Source organism: Microcaecilia unicolor, chromosome 4 (genome assembly GCF_901765095.1).
Source record: "Microcaecilia unicolor chromosome 4, aMicUni1.1, whole genome shotgun sequence".
NCBI classification, from domain to species: Eukaryota; Metazoa; Chordata; class Amphibia; order Gymnophiona; family Siphonopidae; genus Microcaecilia; species Microcaecilia unicolor.
Window position 1 is genome coordinate 64,380,598 of NC_044034.1, and position 16,125 is coordinate 64,396,722.

Genomic DNA, 16,125 nt, shown 5'->3' on the forward strand with positions numbered 1-16,125 from the left:
GACCAAATCACGTGGTGTGTAAAATAATGTACATAGGTGTATCGCAAGTACAGTACATGTTGTTCAGGCCATCCAGGTACGGAAATATATGAGGAACGCATATGTGTGTCAACTACAGACATATCATGCTGCTCCACCCATACTTTCATCATATGTGCCCATCTGAATGTCCGGATCTGCATGCACTGTACACCTACTGAACATGCAGTAAATGCATATTGTGTATATGGGAAAAGGGTCGGGTGGGGTGCGTCATACTCATCTATATAAGGCACGTTTCACACTCCTGCAGGCATGTGCACGTCAAAGACGTCTATGCTTACGAGGGCGTCCACGTGCTGATAGGGGCCATATATGGAATGGTCATCCATATATGGAGCTGTGCATGAAACGACGTCCCTCACGCAAGGTCGTCTATATAAGGCACTTCTTTTCCAACACGTGGAAAAATGGCACAACGAAGAGAACCCAACTTCGGAGAGGAGGAGAGCCTGCTGCTGGTGCGGCTGTGCGTAAGGCACCGGCACAGGCTGTTTATCCAGCATCATCACCTGCCCCCCAGGCTGCAGGCCATGCGAGCCTGGTCCCGCATCCGGGAAAGGTTGGAAAGGTAAGGTTATGGCCCAACCCCCCTCCCCTCCTGTACCTACACATATAACAGCTCCGTCATCAATGTTACCAGCAGTAACTGGAGTGTCCATGCAAGGATCATGAGTAATATAGGAACATGCACAATCACTAATAATTTGTATGTTATTGAAACGACCACCATTCCCACATCCCTACAAGAATGTATTTCGTTAGGTTAGGTATGTGACAAATGCTATTAGTGTTATGTGACAATTTCGTTAGTTATGTGAAGGCCACATTTTCCAACCCCTCTTTGCAGCCAGTGGGTTACAACGCCTCCGAATAGTGGAAGCATGAGACCAATGAAACCTATACCATACTTTATAACATGGTCATGATAACACATATAAAGTAGTTTAACAAGCATACATTATAATGTATACAAACGGTACTGTCTGGCCTCATGCCCACCTCTCTGGCATCATCTGCATAGGAACCAACTCGGTGGCTGCTGTGGGTGCTTCACCACCCCACCCCCAATATCAAATATGTATGGAGGGAGGGGTCATCTCCACTGGGGGTTCCACCCCCCCAAAATGGTAAAAAGGTGGCTCCTATGATTCACTACCAATGGAGGTGCCCCCCCCCCCCAACACTGTAGACCCTCTCTCTCTGGTATGTGAATAGCAAATGAATGTGTGCAGAGGACAAAAAGGACCAACACCCCTGACCCCTGCTCTACAAACTTATATCTTACAGACGCTTTGGAGTCCACCGGGACCTGGAGTCCCTGAGGAGGCGGTTCCGGCGGGTGAGGCGGGAGAGGCCCGACCTCATCCGGGTGGTGCGAAGGCACCTCAGGGCTCGCCGTAAGTATTCAAAAACAGGACACCTATACAGATTACTACATACATATCATGAATAAAGCAAATGTGTTGTACAATATCACTTCCCATGTGCCTAATAGGCACCTAGTAATACCATATCTGTCCCAGATCAAGGATGCAGGTTGCAGGGGTTCTCCCATGAGCGTGCCTGCAACGTCCGACCATCCCCCCGAGATGAATGAGATGATATGCCACACTTTACTATTCCCCTTATTGTGGTGGCTGATTACTGTGTCCTGGTACAGTTGCCTGAGGCCCTACTTGTACTGCATGTTATGGCCTAAATCACATAAAAGAATTGTGCTCAACACCCTTCCCACTGCCCCCCCCCCCCCCAATAACTCCTACAACAACTGCCCATCAACCCCTCGTTGCATCTCACAATGCAAACATGCTGGTCAGCAATGAATTTGGTATGGCAACATGTCCTGCGTGGTGTGTGTCAGAGGAGGGTCCAGGGTTCTGTTTCATGTCATCTGATGCAGCTCATTCCCCATGGGCATAGGCTACGCCTTACCACACCCTGCCCCATCCCCTGCCTCACGCCACCCAGCTACTGCACTATGCAAGCCATGGTGTATGCACTGATCTCAATCACACTCCTTTTACATACACAGGGCTCCACCAGCAGGAAGCTGAGCGCCAGGATGAGGAGGGCCACCACCTCCAGGAGGAGCAGGAGGAGGAGGAGGAGCAGGAGGAGCAGGAGCAGCTGGATGAGGAGGAGGAGCAGCAGCCAGGCCAGGAGGCAGCCCACCAGGAGGAGGAGGAGGACTCGGAGGAGGGATTCCTCATCATAGATGAGGACAATCATGAGGACCCCTCCCCACCTGCAGCTCCGCATGAGGCCTCTCCCTCCCCTCAGGCAGCGCCATCGCCTGGCCCACCTCCCTGGGCCAGCTTCCGTGTCCCCTGGCCCACCTCCATCCCCTGGGCCATCTTCCGTGTCCCCTGGCCCACCTCCAGCCTTTGGCCCTGCCACTGTGGTGCGCCTCCTGCAGCAGCTGGTAGATGGCCAGCAGCAGCTTATAGTTGGCCAGCACCAGCTGCTGCAGGAGGTGAGAGCCCTACGACAGGGCAATGAGCAGCTCCAGGGCCCACTAAGGGTACTGCTAGGGCTGCTCATTGCCCTGCTACAGAGGGCCTTGCTAAGAGGGCGTGGCCGCCCTTAATTTAAATAGGGGGGGCCTGTTGGGGGTGTGGGGAGTGGGTGGGGGAGGGAATTGTTGGGGTTGTGTGTGTGGGGGGAGGGAAATGTTGGGGTTGTGTGTGTGGGGGGAGGAAAATGTTGGGGGTTCTGTGGGGGTGGGGGAGGGAATTGTTGGGATTGTGTGTGTGGGGGGAGGGAAATGTTGGGGGTTCTGTGGGGGGAGGGAAATGTTGGGGGTTCTGTGGGGGGTGGGGGAGGGAATTGTTGGGATTGTGTGTGTGGGGGGAGGGAAATGTTGGGGGTTCTGTGGGGGGTGGGGGAGGGAATTGTTGGGGTGTGTGGGGAGTTGTGGGGGGGAGGAGGGCATTGTTGGGGCTTATTTTGTAGGGGTGGGGGGGAAATAAATGTTTCTGTTACAATATAACTATCAGGGTGTGTGTGTGTGTTTGTCTCCCTTGTGCATTACATATCACCAAATGGTGCTGTTGAGTTGAGAGGAAGGAGGCAGCAATATGCATAGCATTAAATGTGCTGTGTGAATGAGAAGGTGATGTATGTCTGAGAATGTTGGCCATACAGAACGCCACCTGTTCATTCCAACCTGCATGGCCATATGTGCAGGGGGGTTGGGCCGGGGAGGCTGGATGGATATTTGTGTCCATTAATAAAAATGGCCAGCCAGCATCTCTCTCTCCCTTCCTCCCTCCCCTCCACCATACTGACCCACAATACAGAGTGCCATCAATAAGAGATTAATAGTGTACCACGTGTGATCTGCCAGGTACACACTTCCACATAACTCCAGGTACCACATACACAGTGTTTGCTGTCTGATGGACACATATCCTTACCCACAAGCCACATTGGTGGGGGGGGGGGGGGGGGCCAAGAAGGACCTACAAACAGCTGGCTCATATTTTCACATTGAATACATCAGCTATGGTATATAATGCTGAGGAGCAAAAGGGAAACAATGGGAAACCCAATAGATGGATGGTTACTTCATCACAGTTGTAATGTAATACTTGTGTTAGGGAAGGGCACAAATAAAAATGGTGCTCATTATTTGCAGGTGTGATCACACTTTCTCCAGTAGTCGATCAAGGTGTGTTACATTCAAGTATTCTGGGTTTGTGTCAAACTTTGTCCCTGAAGTGACTTGCCTTAGGTGGGATTTGAACCAGCAACCTTATGATTATAAGGCTGGTGCTCTAACCACTAGGCCACAGCAGCCACCAGGTTTTAGCCACCACCAGTTACTTTGGGTTGGTACCTGTACACACACCCCTCTCCCTCACCACGTCATAGGCCTCAGTGGCACTACCTGTAGCCACCTCGATCATTTTTTGTCCAGGCTACCGATTAAAAACAATGTAATGTGCATGTTCCCTACCCTACTACCTATGGAGCAATTTAGGAAGGTGTTCCATACTGTGCTATACACATCCATTGCATTAATCATTCTCCCCTCCCCCGCCTATGGACCTTGAGAATGGGTGGCCACTTCATAAATGGAGACTGGGGTACACCACATAAACAAGGAAGATGGAAGCTACCGGGAACCAATACAGCACCTCCAACAGCTGGCCCACACCACTGAGGACCTGCCAACCCCACAGTACAGTGCACAGGAACCTGGTGAAAAGAGAGCTACCTAACATCTGACTCCAGACTACATACATACAGTGAATGCACACTCCTTGACTATGAGCACAAAGAGAAGAGGTGGCAGACAAATGAGAGCTTACCATGAACGTCTGTTTCAAGACTGTGTAGTGCGCCTTTTATCTTCTGGAACATTAGCTGCACATCTCCCTGATTGAAATGACCCTTACCGAGGGGTGCTTGATTTGGGCCGACTGTACTAAATTCTTGGCCCCCACACACTGCCTGCTACAACCAGGCAGAGAGAATGGGAGAAAGGAAGGGAGCATCAGGGGATGTGGAAGACAGGAAACGGAAGGCGTGGTGGCTGAGGGCCAACAATAATTCCCCCCCCCCCTAAATACACAGGTGTACCCAAGCATACATTGCTAAACACATACCTTCATATAAGTGAGGGTAAAACCCTGTAAATGATTATTACGAACAACGGGCAAGGTCTAAGTGCAGGAAATGGCAGGTAAAATGGCAATGAAGAAAGGGAAGGCAGGTGGAGACGCCCATACTTATCTACTCATAATCGAAACCATGTGTTCCTAATCGCTATCTGAACTGGGCACGCTTAGCAATTATGTGTATAATTGAAAAAGAAACGCCCATATCAGAATCGCCTATGCCCCCGTCTCAATGGGCGTTCTTGGCGTCTATATAAACGCCCACTCCGTATTTTCGAAAACCCCATTGGTACAATGCCACCACGCATGCCGCCGACCCGGAAGGGTAATTTTGTCGAAGCAGAGGTGGAGCTCCTGGTGCAAGAAATAGTACAGCGGCACCGGAGTCTGTTTGCTCCTACAGGGCAGAGGCTGGCAGCAACATTAAAGCAGCGCGAATGGGAGGCAGTACGGGACAGCCTGAATGCTGTCTTCCATGCTGGGAGAGACGTGGAGGACTGCAAGAGGAAGTGGCGGAAGCTGAGGAGGGATGTTCGGAGGAAGGCGGGGGCCAATCCCCCAGGCAATGACACTGCCAACCTTACACCCATGGAGCTGATGGTGTACTCCCTCCTACCCCAGGAGGTCATCCACGGGATTGGCTCCCTGGACACCTCGGGCCAGGCTGAGGACTCAGGTAGGTGTTTCATTATGCAGTTGGGGTATCTGTTGTGCTGCAGTACACTTGTGTTATAGAAGTTGGGGTCAGGGGGAGGGAGGTGAGGAGTGGGGGGCAGGAGGAGGGGGGGGGGAGTATCTCTGGCTGTCTTTATGTATATTAACAGGCCACCTTTATGATGCTGTTGTGACCTGGTAACCCCTACTCACTAGCTCTCTACCCTTACTCCCTATCCCTACTGTTGTCATTGGGTTTCCTCTTACTTGTCCTGTGTGCCCATATTTATTGAATTAATTGTAAGCTCTATTTGAGTAGTGGTAGTGGTCATGTGTGTTATAGGAGCAAGCAGACAGGGTGGGTGCTGTGTGTGTGTGTGTGAGCACCCCCAATATTGAGGAAAGATCATGTAGCTGTGCAGGGAGGAGTGTTGGTCACTGGGCTTAGCACCCCCAATACTACTTTCCAGTTGGCTCCTATGGGTGTGTGTAGGTTACTTCTGTGGCAGAACTTTGGGGGCCGTCCTTCCCTACTACTCCCTCCTATTTTCCCATTACCAAACTGTGCCTAGTTCCTCCTGTGACCTCTGTGCTCTACTGAGTGTGGGCCACATGCATTCAACTGAAGGAGCCTGTAATGGGGGTCATAAAGCAGTTCTATGCAGTTTAGCAAGTCAGTAGTAACACAACACATGCTGCAATGTTGTTCAATTTAACAATTATACAACTAACAGCTTGAGCACAAAGTTGTGAGTGGTGTCCTTCTCTTGGCTGCTCATCCATCACCTCTACCCAGCTGCCTGCGGGGCTCTCTCTTTCGTACCCGTGTCAATTCCATTCCTCCTCACCATCTCTTTGCTGGGTCATCAGGTTGGGGGACATACCAATGTATATGAATGCTGAAAGACAAAAGTGGGTTATTTGCACCAACACTATTCCTCACTCTTGTGCTATACAGGTGATGACTCAGAGGAGGCTGGCCCTAGTGGCCTGCAAGGCCAACGCCCTACACCACCAGTCCAGCCTCAACCTCCACAGCCTGCAGCACCAGCCGTCCAGCCTCCACCACCTGCACCAGCTGTGCATCCTCGGCGTCCACCACCGCCTGCACCAGCTGTCCAGCCTCTGCCACCACCAGCTGTCCAGCCTCTGCCACCACCACCACCACCACCACCTGCACCAGCTGTCCAGCCTCTGCCACCACCACCACCACCACCTGCACCAGCTGTCCAGCCTCTGCCACCACCACCACCACCTGCACCAGCTGTCCAGCCTCTGCCGCCACCACCACCACCACCACCACCTGCACCAGCAGAGGCCGCACCTCCAGCACCGGAGGACTTTGTTGAGGAGGAGGAGGGCCCAGCTCCCCGCCAGAGGCCATCCGGCCAAAGGAGGCAACTCCTGCGGCTGGCTACGGAACTACTCCGCCACAACGTGCGCTTGGAGGAGTACCGGCAGCAGAAACTGGAGCTGCAGCGCCAAGCACTGGAGGCACAGCAGCGAGCACACCAGGAACTCCTCCAGGCGCAACGTGAAGGCCACCAGGAGGTGCTCCAGCAACTGAGACGGCTGGAGCAGAGCATCCAACACCTGCGCCCTCAGGGCACCGCGCCTACTCCAGCCCCCGTGCTGCTGGAGCAGCCCCTGCCATCAACATCCTCCTCCACTGACCACCAGCAACCACCAGCTAAGAGGTGGGCATTGCGATCCTCAGCCTCCGCACCCACTCCTGCAGCACCCACCAAATCTGCTCCCATTCTGGGTCCTGTGGCCAGACCACTAGAACCAAGAAGGTGGCCCGATTTCCACGGTGCAGCCGAAGCCGCAGGCTGCCGTGGGGATAGGGAGGAGGACACTGGGAGCAGCAGCTCCGAAGAGGGTGAAGAGACTTCCCGTGCAGCACCAGCTGCAAAGGAAGGGCGTGGGAGGGGTAGGAGGGGACGGGGGAAGGGAAGGGGAAAATGATGGGACATGCTGTAGGGTGAGGGTTGGTGGGAGGGGGGTGGGTGTGGGAGGGGGGTGGTGGTGGTGGTGGTGGTGGGGTTGAACACACACATGCACTGAATGTAAAAAATAAATGTTCACTTACTTTCACCTAAAACTTGTTTCAATGAGTCTTTGTCTTGCTCTTACGCCAAGCTGGTAGGCATTGAGCTCTGCTCTGTGGGCTGGGGGTGGAGGGGGCTCCTCTTCCAGCTCATCTGGGGCCTCTTCTGGTGGTGGCTGTGGCTCCTCTGGGAGAGGCTGTCCTCTGCGCTGGGCCAAATTGTGTAACATGCAGCACGCCACAAAGATCTTGGCCACCTTTTCTGGACTGTAGAGCAGCTCTCCTCCAGACCGGTCCAGACAGCGGAAGCGGTTTTTCAATAAACCAAAGGTGCGCTCATTGATCCCCCGGGTGCTGCGATGTCTCCTGTTGTAGGTTTCTTCTGGCCCTGGTTGTGGGTGGATCAGGGGGGTCATGAGCCATGTCCTCTGCGGGTAGCCTCGGTCACCTTTGCAGAAAAGCAGAATGAGATAGATGAGTGTGTATCGCTTGGAGCAGGTACAGGGGGGGGGCGGGGGGATTTGGATAGTGGGTTGTGGTGGAGGAAGCCAGGGCGGAGGGTTGCCCAGTGGAGGAGGTCTAGTATGGGTGGTACATGCATGTTGCACTTACCTAGTAGCCATCCACCAATGAACTCCCCTCGCTCGAACCTGCGGAAGATGCCCGAGTGCTGTAGGATGTAGGCATCATGGCTGGAGCCAGGGTACCTGGCACACACATCTAATATCTCCCCCTGGGCATCACATACAACTTGCATGTTCATAGAATGAAATGCCTTCCTATTTCTGTAGGTGGCTTCGTGTGCCCGGGGGGGTCTGAGGGCTACGTGTGTGCAGTCTATCACACCGATGACCGAGGGGAATCTAGCAAGAGCATAGAAGGCGGCCATGTTGTTGTGCAGGGCCTGGGGGGTGGTGGGGAAAGTGATGTAGTGTGAGGTGTGAGTTATGAAGGCATCCAGGAACTGGGTGAGACAGTGTGAAATAGAAGCCTGGGTGAGGCCTGTGTTAGCAGCTAATACGGATTGAAAACTGCCAGTGGCCAGGACAGAGAGAGCGGAAGTGATTTTGAGGTGGGCAGGGATGGGGTTATTCCTACGTGTCTGGGGCTGAAGGAGGGGTGTCAGCTGCTCACACAGCTGACGAATGGTGGCCCTATCAAACCTGAACCTTGTTAGACACTGCTGGTCAGTGAGTTGTAGGAAGGTGGTGCGGGGCCTAAACACTCGGGGCCGTGAATACCTCCTGCGGTGGGTGGCCTCTTCGTGTAGCATGCATGCCACAAGTGCATTAAGTGCATCCATATCCCCACCACCAGTGCAAGTATTAGGACTAGTAGTCAAACAAACAGCAACACACACAGATCTTTCACTTCCAGCCACCACGCCCTCTGGCCACTCACTCGCCAAACAGTACAGGAACACAGAGACAAACGGAGGTCAGGGAATACACGTGGGAAGAGTGAATGGGGAGGGATAGGGGGAGGGGAAGGGGGCGATGGAGCAAAGGAGTAGGAGTAAGGAACGGTCAAAGGGTAAGACACAAAAAGAGGCAGGGCATACAGACGACCGTCACAGGTACTCAACACGCTCGGCTTTCTCTCTGCAACCACCACTTCAGCTCTTCCACCAACAATATCGCCACTCTCCAACTACACACAATCGCTAATGGGTCTAAAGACGCTTTCCCCCTTGCTCTGGTCGCTTTTATTTCGGGTCCATCCTATTACGCCCATCTTCCCGCTCAACCAGAGCCATTTCGCTATTCGTTATACGTTGTACCCGCCCACGTCGTATCACCGCCCCTAACACGCCCCCGACACGCCTCTTATTTGGACGTTTTTACGTCCACGTACGAGCGACACGGACGCACTGAAACATTGCTTTCGATTATATGGATTTACTCGTTTTTGTGAGATTAACGTCCATCTCCCGATTTAGGTCGGAACTTGGGCGTTTGTCTCGTTCGATTATAAGCAGGCAGGTCTCTCAATCAGATCTAAAAAAAAAAAAAAAAAAAAAAAGAACATGAACACCATATGGCAAGCTTCTTTTTGCCTCTACTTTTCACTACTCCAGCCCGAAGACTTGGAATGCTTTACCTCTGAACCTAAAATCTCAATCTGATCATCACCTTTTCAAGAAGTTGTTGAAAACGTTCCTTTTTGAAAAAACTTACTCCATTAGTAATTCTGCTTATTAGTCACCCTAATTGTTGTTAGTGTTCTCTCCTTATTCTGCTGTAAAATTCATGTGTTGTACTTCTCTACTTTTGTAATTCATGTAAGCCACATTGTGCCTGCAATTGTGGGAAACTGTGGGGTATAAATGAACCATAAATAAATAAATAAATAAATAAATAAATAAATAAATAAATAAAATAAGACTGCTCTTAATACAAACCGAAATCCTGATACACTGGCTATAACCAATTATCTTGGTACATACTAACAAAAGGGAACCAGATCTTCCAAAAAACACAATAGATTATTTTGCAGAATCCAAGCTAATTTTTCTAAAACAAATACTGTATGTCCTAAGCTTTCTCTAACTATTCACTGTGTGATAGAGGCGAGACTCGCTTCCAAAAGTCATCCTGCAGCTGTACTTTGCTATCAGTTGAGGAACAATCCAAATCTTGGAATAAGTGTTAGGTTAAGCAACTGAGATCTTGGCCCCACCGGTAGACCATGTCATTCATACCTTCATCCCACCTTCCAAATATGCCATGTGCAAGGACCTGACAAAGTCATAGTTCAAGAGCTTACTGAGCCCTGTTTGGATTTTGGGAACCTAGTGTTGCATGGCTTACCTATTTCTATTCTTCGCTCTTTGCAGCTGGTTTTACATATGGCTGCATAGCTTATATTGGGCAGGGCTCACTCAGACAATGTCATCCTGGCTCTGATACGACTTACTGGTTACCCATTAAGCAATGTATAGAATATAAAATGCTTATGTTCTTGTTTAAATCATGACTGTATTCGTGTCTTGTTTACACTCACTTCTATTACATAAAATGAGTTGGCTGTCACGTATGTGTTCCCAGGGTAAACACACTTTGGCTCTGTTGGTTGATGGTAGGCTTACTTTAACTTGTGCACAAATCTTTTCTTGCTGTGCATTTCTCCTGGTAAGCTCTGTGCATCGGGGCCTGAAAGAGCAGTTATGAAGCAGACATCTCAAAAGTTTTATGTCATCTCAAGCTCTGAGCCTCTTCATTTTATAGCACTGTAAGCAATAGTTAACGACTTCAATATCAATCTAATTTCCAAATCAAACCAAAACTTATCTGTTTGAATAAACTTTGATTTGATCTGGAAATTATGAAGCACTGATATTGAAGTCATGAAATATTTTGTATAGTTTTATAAAATGAAGAGAGTGTATTTATGAAGATGGACCAATAATATAGAGCCTGAGATGACTACTAAAATGCTCTCCCAGTTTTGACTGTTCATTAATTCTTAGGGGCCCTATATCAAATAGGCATAAAATCAGGCATATTTGAGAATTTTTACGGGAGCAAAGTTATAAAATTGCTTCTGTACATGCATGTAGTTTTCTTATTCCATGAAGCAATGAATCAGGTAATTGTTATCCAAAATATATGAATGGAAAATGCTTTTCAAGGACTATGAAATTTGTCATTTTAAGTTCATAATCTGCATCTTTTTAGTCATAAAGAATACTTTAAAAGCAACAAAAAAAATATTCTTAAAATAGTATGATGATTAATAGTTTAGCCATAATAAACATATTCTACAGAAAAATAAAACACTTTCTGGGGCTGATGAGGTAAACAGTGATAGAGCTGAGCACTAAAGTTCAGCACACGATTTCCTAACAAGTAAAGAAAAATGTTGAGCTCCAATGTAAAACTAAACAATATGCTACTAAGTTGGCAACAAAAAATGTCTGCTAACATGAGAGAGCACACTGAAAGCATGTGCATGCGGGTCTGTGCTAGCAGCAACAGCAACTATTTTGTACACAAAAGATATTGTATAGCCACATATGTAGTTTAAAGTTAAAAGTTTATTAAAATTTCCTATACCGCCTTATCCGAATAAATGGGTCAAAACAATTTACAAACTAATAAATCTGAGAAAGAAAGGAACTACAAATACAAATAGGAAAGGAATAATCACATAACCAGACCAATCACACTTAAAAGCAATATAAAAATCTAAAAATAAAAATTAAATTAAATTAAATAAAATAGTAAATCGTAAACCTGTCAGTTGAAAAGCAGGCCCCACTTTAGTCATCAGTTTCAAGTGCTAGCTTAAAAAAGTGCATATGCTGGAATGCTATTCTGAGCAGTCCTTGCTTTACCATTCATAGCTCTGGCACCATCTCCCCCTCAGTTTCTCATCCCCTGCCTTTTTGTTTCATTCATGCACATTATCGTATTAAGAAAAAATGTGTGGGCTTCATGTTCACAGAAGGACAAAGAAACAGACAAACACCAGCCACAAAAGAATGACCTAACTTTGTACTTCTCTTAAGAACTGGTGTTGAAGCTCTCATGTTGGGAAGCCCTGTGCTCGGTCTTCTGTGTACTTTTTTGTATCCGGGCTTAGTAAGTAATACCTTTATTGACCTTGGGATTTAAATGAGCTATACAAAGATATTAATGCAAGTGTTTACACACAGTTTGCTCAGGCATAATCCACTTTAGGGGGGTGTTTATTTTTTTTATTTGTTACATTTGTATCCCACATTTTCCCACCTATTTGCAGGCTCAATGTGGCTTACATTATACCGTAGAGGCGTTCGCCATCTCCGGTTGAGAAACAAATACAGAGTTGTTGTGGTCGAATAAGGTTCAGAAATGCTAAGTAGTAGTAGTAGTAGTTCCCCAATGCGTTATAGACACATTGGGGAATCGTAGAAGGAAGAGTTGTGTAGAGTCTATTACGAGCTTTGGTTTCGTTGTGTTGCAAGGTTTAGTCACTTAGGTTGGATCGATTGGGAATGCCTTTTTGAACAGGTTGGGTTTTAGTGATTTCCGGAATCACGTTGTTTTCACGGCTTTTGGTAGTGCATTCCACAATTGTGTGCTTATGTAGGAGAAGCTGGATGCATAGGTTGATTTGTATTTGAGTCCTTTGTAGCTTGGGTAGTGGAGATTTAGGTATGTTTGTGTTGATCTGATTGTGTTGAGGTCTGTCATGTATCCCGGGGCTTTGCCGCAGATGATTTTATGGACCAAGGTGCAGATTTTGAAAGCGATACGTTCTTTGATTGGTAGTCAGTGTAATTTTTCTCTGAGGGGTTTGGCGCTTTCAAATCTCGCTTTTCCAAATATAAGCCTGGCTGCAGTATTTTGAGCAGTCTGAAGTTTCTTTATGAGTTGTTCTTTGTATCCCGCGTAGATTCCATTGCAGTAATCTGCATCACTTAGTACCATTGATTGTATCAGGCTGCGAAATGTTTCCCTCGGGAAGAATGGTTTCACGCGTTTGAGTTTCCACATTGAGTGGAACGTTTTCTTAGCTGTAGATTTAACTTGGCTCTCAAGTGTAAGTTTACGGTCAATTGTAACGCCGAGGATTTTCAGGCTGAGATGGGGAGGGTGTAGTTTGAGGTGTCTATATTTGTGGGTTTGTTCGTATTGTATTGGGAAGAGAGGATGAGGCAGTGTGTTTTATCTGTATAGAGTTTTAGTTGAAATGCGTTAACCCATGAGTCCATGATGTTTAGGCTGAGTTTGATTTCGTTGGTGATTTCTGTCAGGTCATGTTTGTAAGGTATGCATATTGTGACGTCATCTGCATAGAAAAATGGGTTGAGGCCATGGTTGGATAAGGACTTGGCTAGTGGTGTCATCAGTAGGTTGAAGAGGGTCGTTGACAGTGGTGATCTATGAGGTACTCTGCAGTCGGCTTTCCACGGTGATGAAATGTTTGAGTTTGATTTCACTTGGTACGTTCTAGTGGTTAGGAAACCCTTCATCCAACTAAGTATGTTTCCACCAATACCGAAGTAATCTTGGAGTCTTAGTAGTATGTTATGGTTTACCATGTTGAATGCACTGGAGATGTCGAATTGAAGGAGGCGTATGCTTTTACCTTTTGCTATTTCCTGCTTGAATTTGGCCAGGAGTGTAATGTTTCAGTGCTATGGAGGGGGAGAAATCCTGATTATGATTCATGTAGGACTGAGAATTTGTTTATGTAATCACCGAGTTGCTTGGTTACCATGCTTTCCATCAGTTTGACTGCTAGCAGAATAGATGCTACTGGGCAGTAATTGGTGAGTTTGCTTGTGTTTTTCTTGGTGTCTTTAGGAATTGGGGTGAGTAGGATGTTGCCATTTTCCTTAGGGAAGAGACCTTGTTGGAGTAAGTAGTTTAGGTGGGATGTGAGGTCTGCTATGAAGCGGTCAGGGGCGGATTTTATTAGGTAGCTGGGGCATGTGTCCAATTTGCAGTGAGTGGCGGAGAACTTATGAATTGCCTGGGTGACTTTTTCGGTGGTGAGGAGATCGAAGTTTGACTAGGTTCGGTCCGCTGGGTATTCTCCTGGGGTTGGGTCCAGACCATTGATGAAGTTTTTGATATCAGTATTGTCAAGAGGATGTGTGTTACGTAGATTTATAATTTATAGTTTTCTGGCAACAAGCATTTCTAAGTCTTTATAAGACATAGCTTGTTTTCTGGTCTAAAATATTCCTAAATCCTTCAAAAGTAAAAGTTCCATTACCTAACACTTAACAATCTAGAATGGCCCAGTAACGAGCATCTCTCCCAGGCACCACCTTCTGAGCAGAAATATAGCTGGAGAAAAAGAACTGGATTTGAAAACAGAGTAACTTTTCTCTGCTCTCCCGGTCCAGTGTCATTACTCCCTCCTATTTCCCAGAAGAGGCAGAAAAGGAAATGGGAAAAAATAAATATTTAATTAACTAGCACTGCCTATTCCCCACGCATGTTGGATAATAGTGCTTTTATTGCACATAATTAATTGCACATAATTAACTTTTAAACTTTTAAAGTGTTTTCTTCTCCCCAAGTCTCAAATACAATTTATAGGCTCCCTTATGCAAACATACCGTATAACACACATTAAGACAAATTATCTATATGCTACATAAGACTAAGAATTGATCAGTGAACACAACTCCACTGTCAATTGTTATTGTCTCCAGCATCCTATTGAAAAACATACAATTACTGGAACAGACAGTAAAACAATTCTTTCTCTACTTACTGAATAAGTGCAGCTCTTTCAAAGTACTGAATGGCTTTTTCACAGAACTGGGTATCAATATAATAGGCTCCCAACCACTCAATGACCTCAATGTTTGAAGGGAAATGCCGATATGACTGACAAAACATGACAGGTGAAAGAAACATCATTAACTTAAACCTGGATTATCTCATTCAGTTACATGATCAATCTTTCAAATGCCAAAATTACATTACTTATAAGGGTAGTAGTGTACACTGATTCCAGAAAGAGAACTGTACAAGTCTTATAATTATTACAGGAAATATTGCTAATACTTGCAGTTCATATTGTCACATTTACCATTTTGTAGGCTTTATAATACTTGATTAAAGGGAGACTGTCACTTACTCAAACCATAATCACGAGGTTTGTAGAAAACAATAGCAACACAAATAAGCAATCAAAAAAATTCCACTTTTTAAATTAATTTTTTTTTATTATTAAACTTGGTAACCATTCAGGAACAAAACTGAATGAAAACATGATACATTGCAAAAACCAATATACTGAACAATCCAAATGATTTTAGTAAACAATGTATCCCCCCCCCCCCCCCCCCCCCATTACATATAAACATATAAAACCTACTCAATTGATCATAACTAAAAAGGCTCATGAAAAGGAAAGGAGTTGTGGGGCATATTTTTTATTTATTTATTGCATATGTATATCCTCCTGTCAACTATAAAAGTGGGTTAGTAGACCAAAATAATAAGAGAGCCATCTCCTAAATGCCTCAAAATGTAGCCTCCCCTTCCCACAGACAGTGACAAGTCAAAGTAAACTGAACAAGCAAGCAAAACGAAGAAAAGGTGGTGGAGGGGGGGGGATTATACTAAAATGAAGGCTAGCATGGGGACTCCCTTCACCTTATGAAGCTAACAACTAGAGGCTGTCCAGAGATGGGCTTACATAATGTGGAGGCTTATTTTCAAAGCACTTAGACTTACAAAGTTCCATTGTAACCTATGGAACTTTGTAAGTCTAAGTGCTTTGAAAATGAGCTCCATAGTAACACAGTAGATGACGGCAGATAAAGACCTGTACGGTCCATCCAGTCTGCCTTCTACACATTGATGATAAGCACTAATTGCACCAAGGTGAACCCTTACAGAGTTGGTCTTCAGACCAGAATCTGATAAGTGTAGAAGGTATTCAAGCAGGATCTGTGAAGGACAAGTACAGGGATCTAGGGCCTTACTCTCATTCCAGATGGCAAACCTCCTCCATTTAAGAGTAGCACCTCTTAGTGGAATCTTTCCTGGAAGCCAGCAAGACCCAGGAGACATTCTGTGAGAGACCCAAGGAAGAAAATTCTAGGCTGTCAACATCTAAGCTGTGAGAGTCAGAGTCTGAATGTTGGGATGTAGAAGTGACTCCTCATTCTGTGTGATGAGGGTCGGAAAACACTCCAATCTCCACAGTTCATTGGAGGATAATTCTAGAAGAAGATGGAACCAGTATGGTGCAATCAGAATAGTTCCGAGATCTTGTTGAGTTTCAACAAAGTTTTTCCCACCG

At 46.7% G+C, this 16,125-nt stretch overlaps 1 protein-coding gene across 5 annotated transcripts in view; it reads right to left on the bottom strand.

Annotated features, from left to right (window-relative positions):
- IFT88 (intraflagellar transport 88) overlaps positions 1 to 16,125 on the bottom strand; it is a 269,351-nt gene that overhangs the window by 92,571 nt on the left and 160,655 nt on the right. For all 5 annotated transcript variants that reach the window (XM_030200295.1, XM_030200293.1, XM_030200296.1 and 2 more), the window contains one exon: positions 14,584 to 14,699. In XM_030200295.1, coding sequence (XP_030056155.1) covers positions 14,584 to 14,699 — 116 coding nt within the window. The remainder of the gene's footprint in view (positions 1 to 14,583; positions 14,700 to 16,125) is intronic.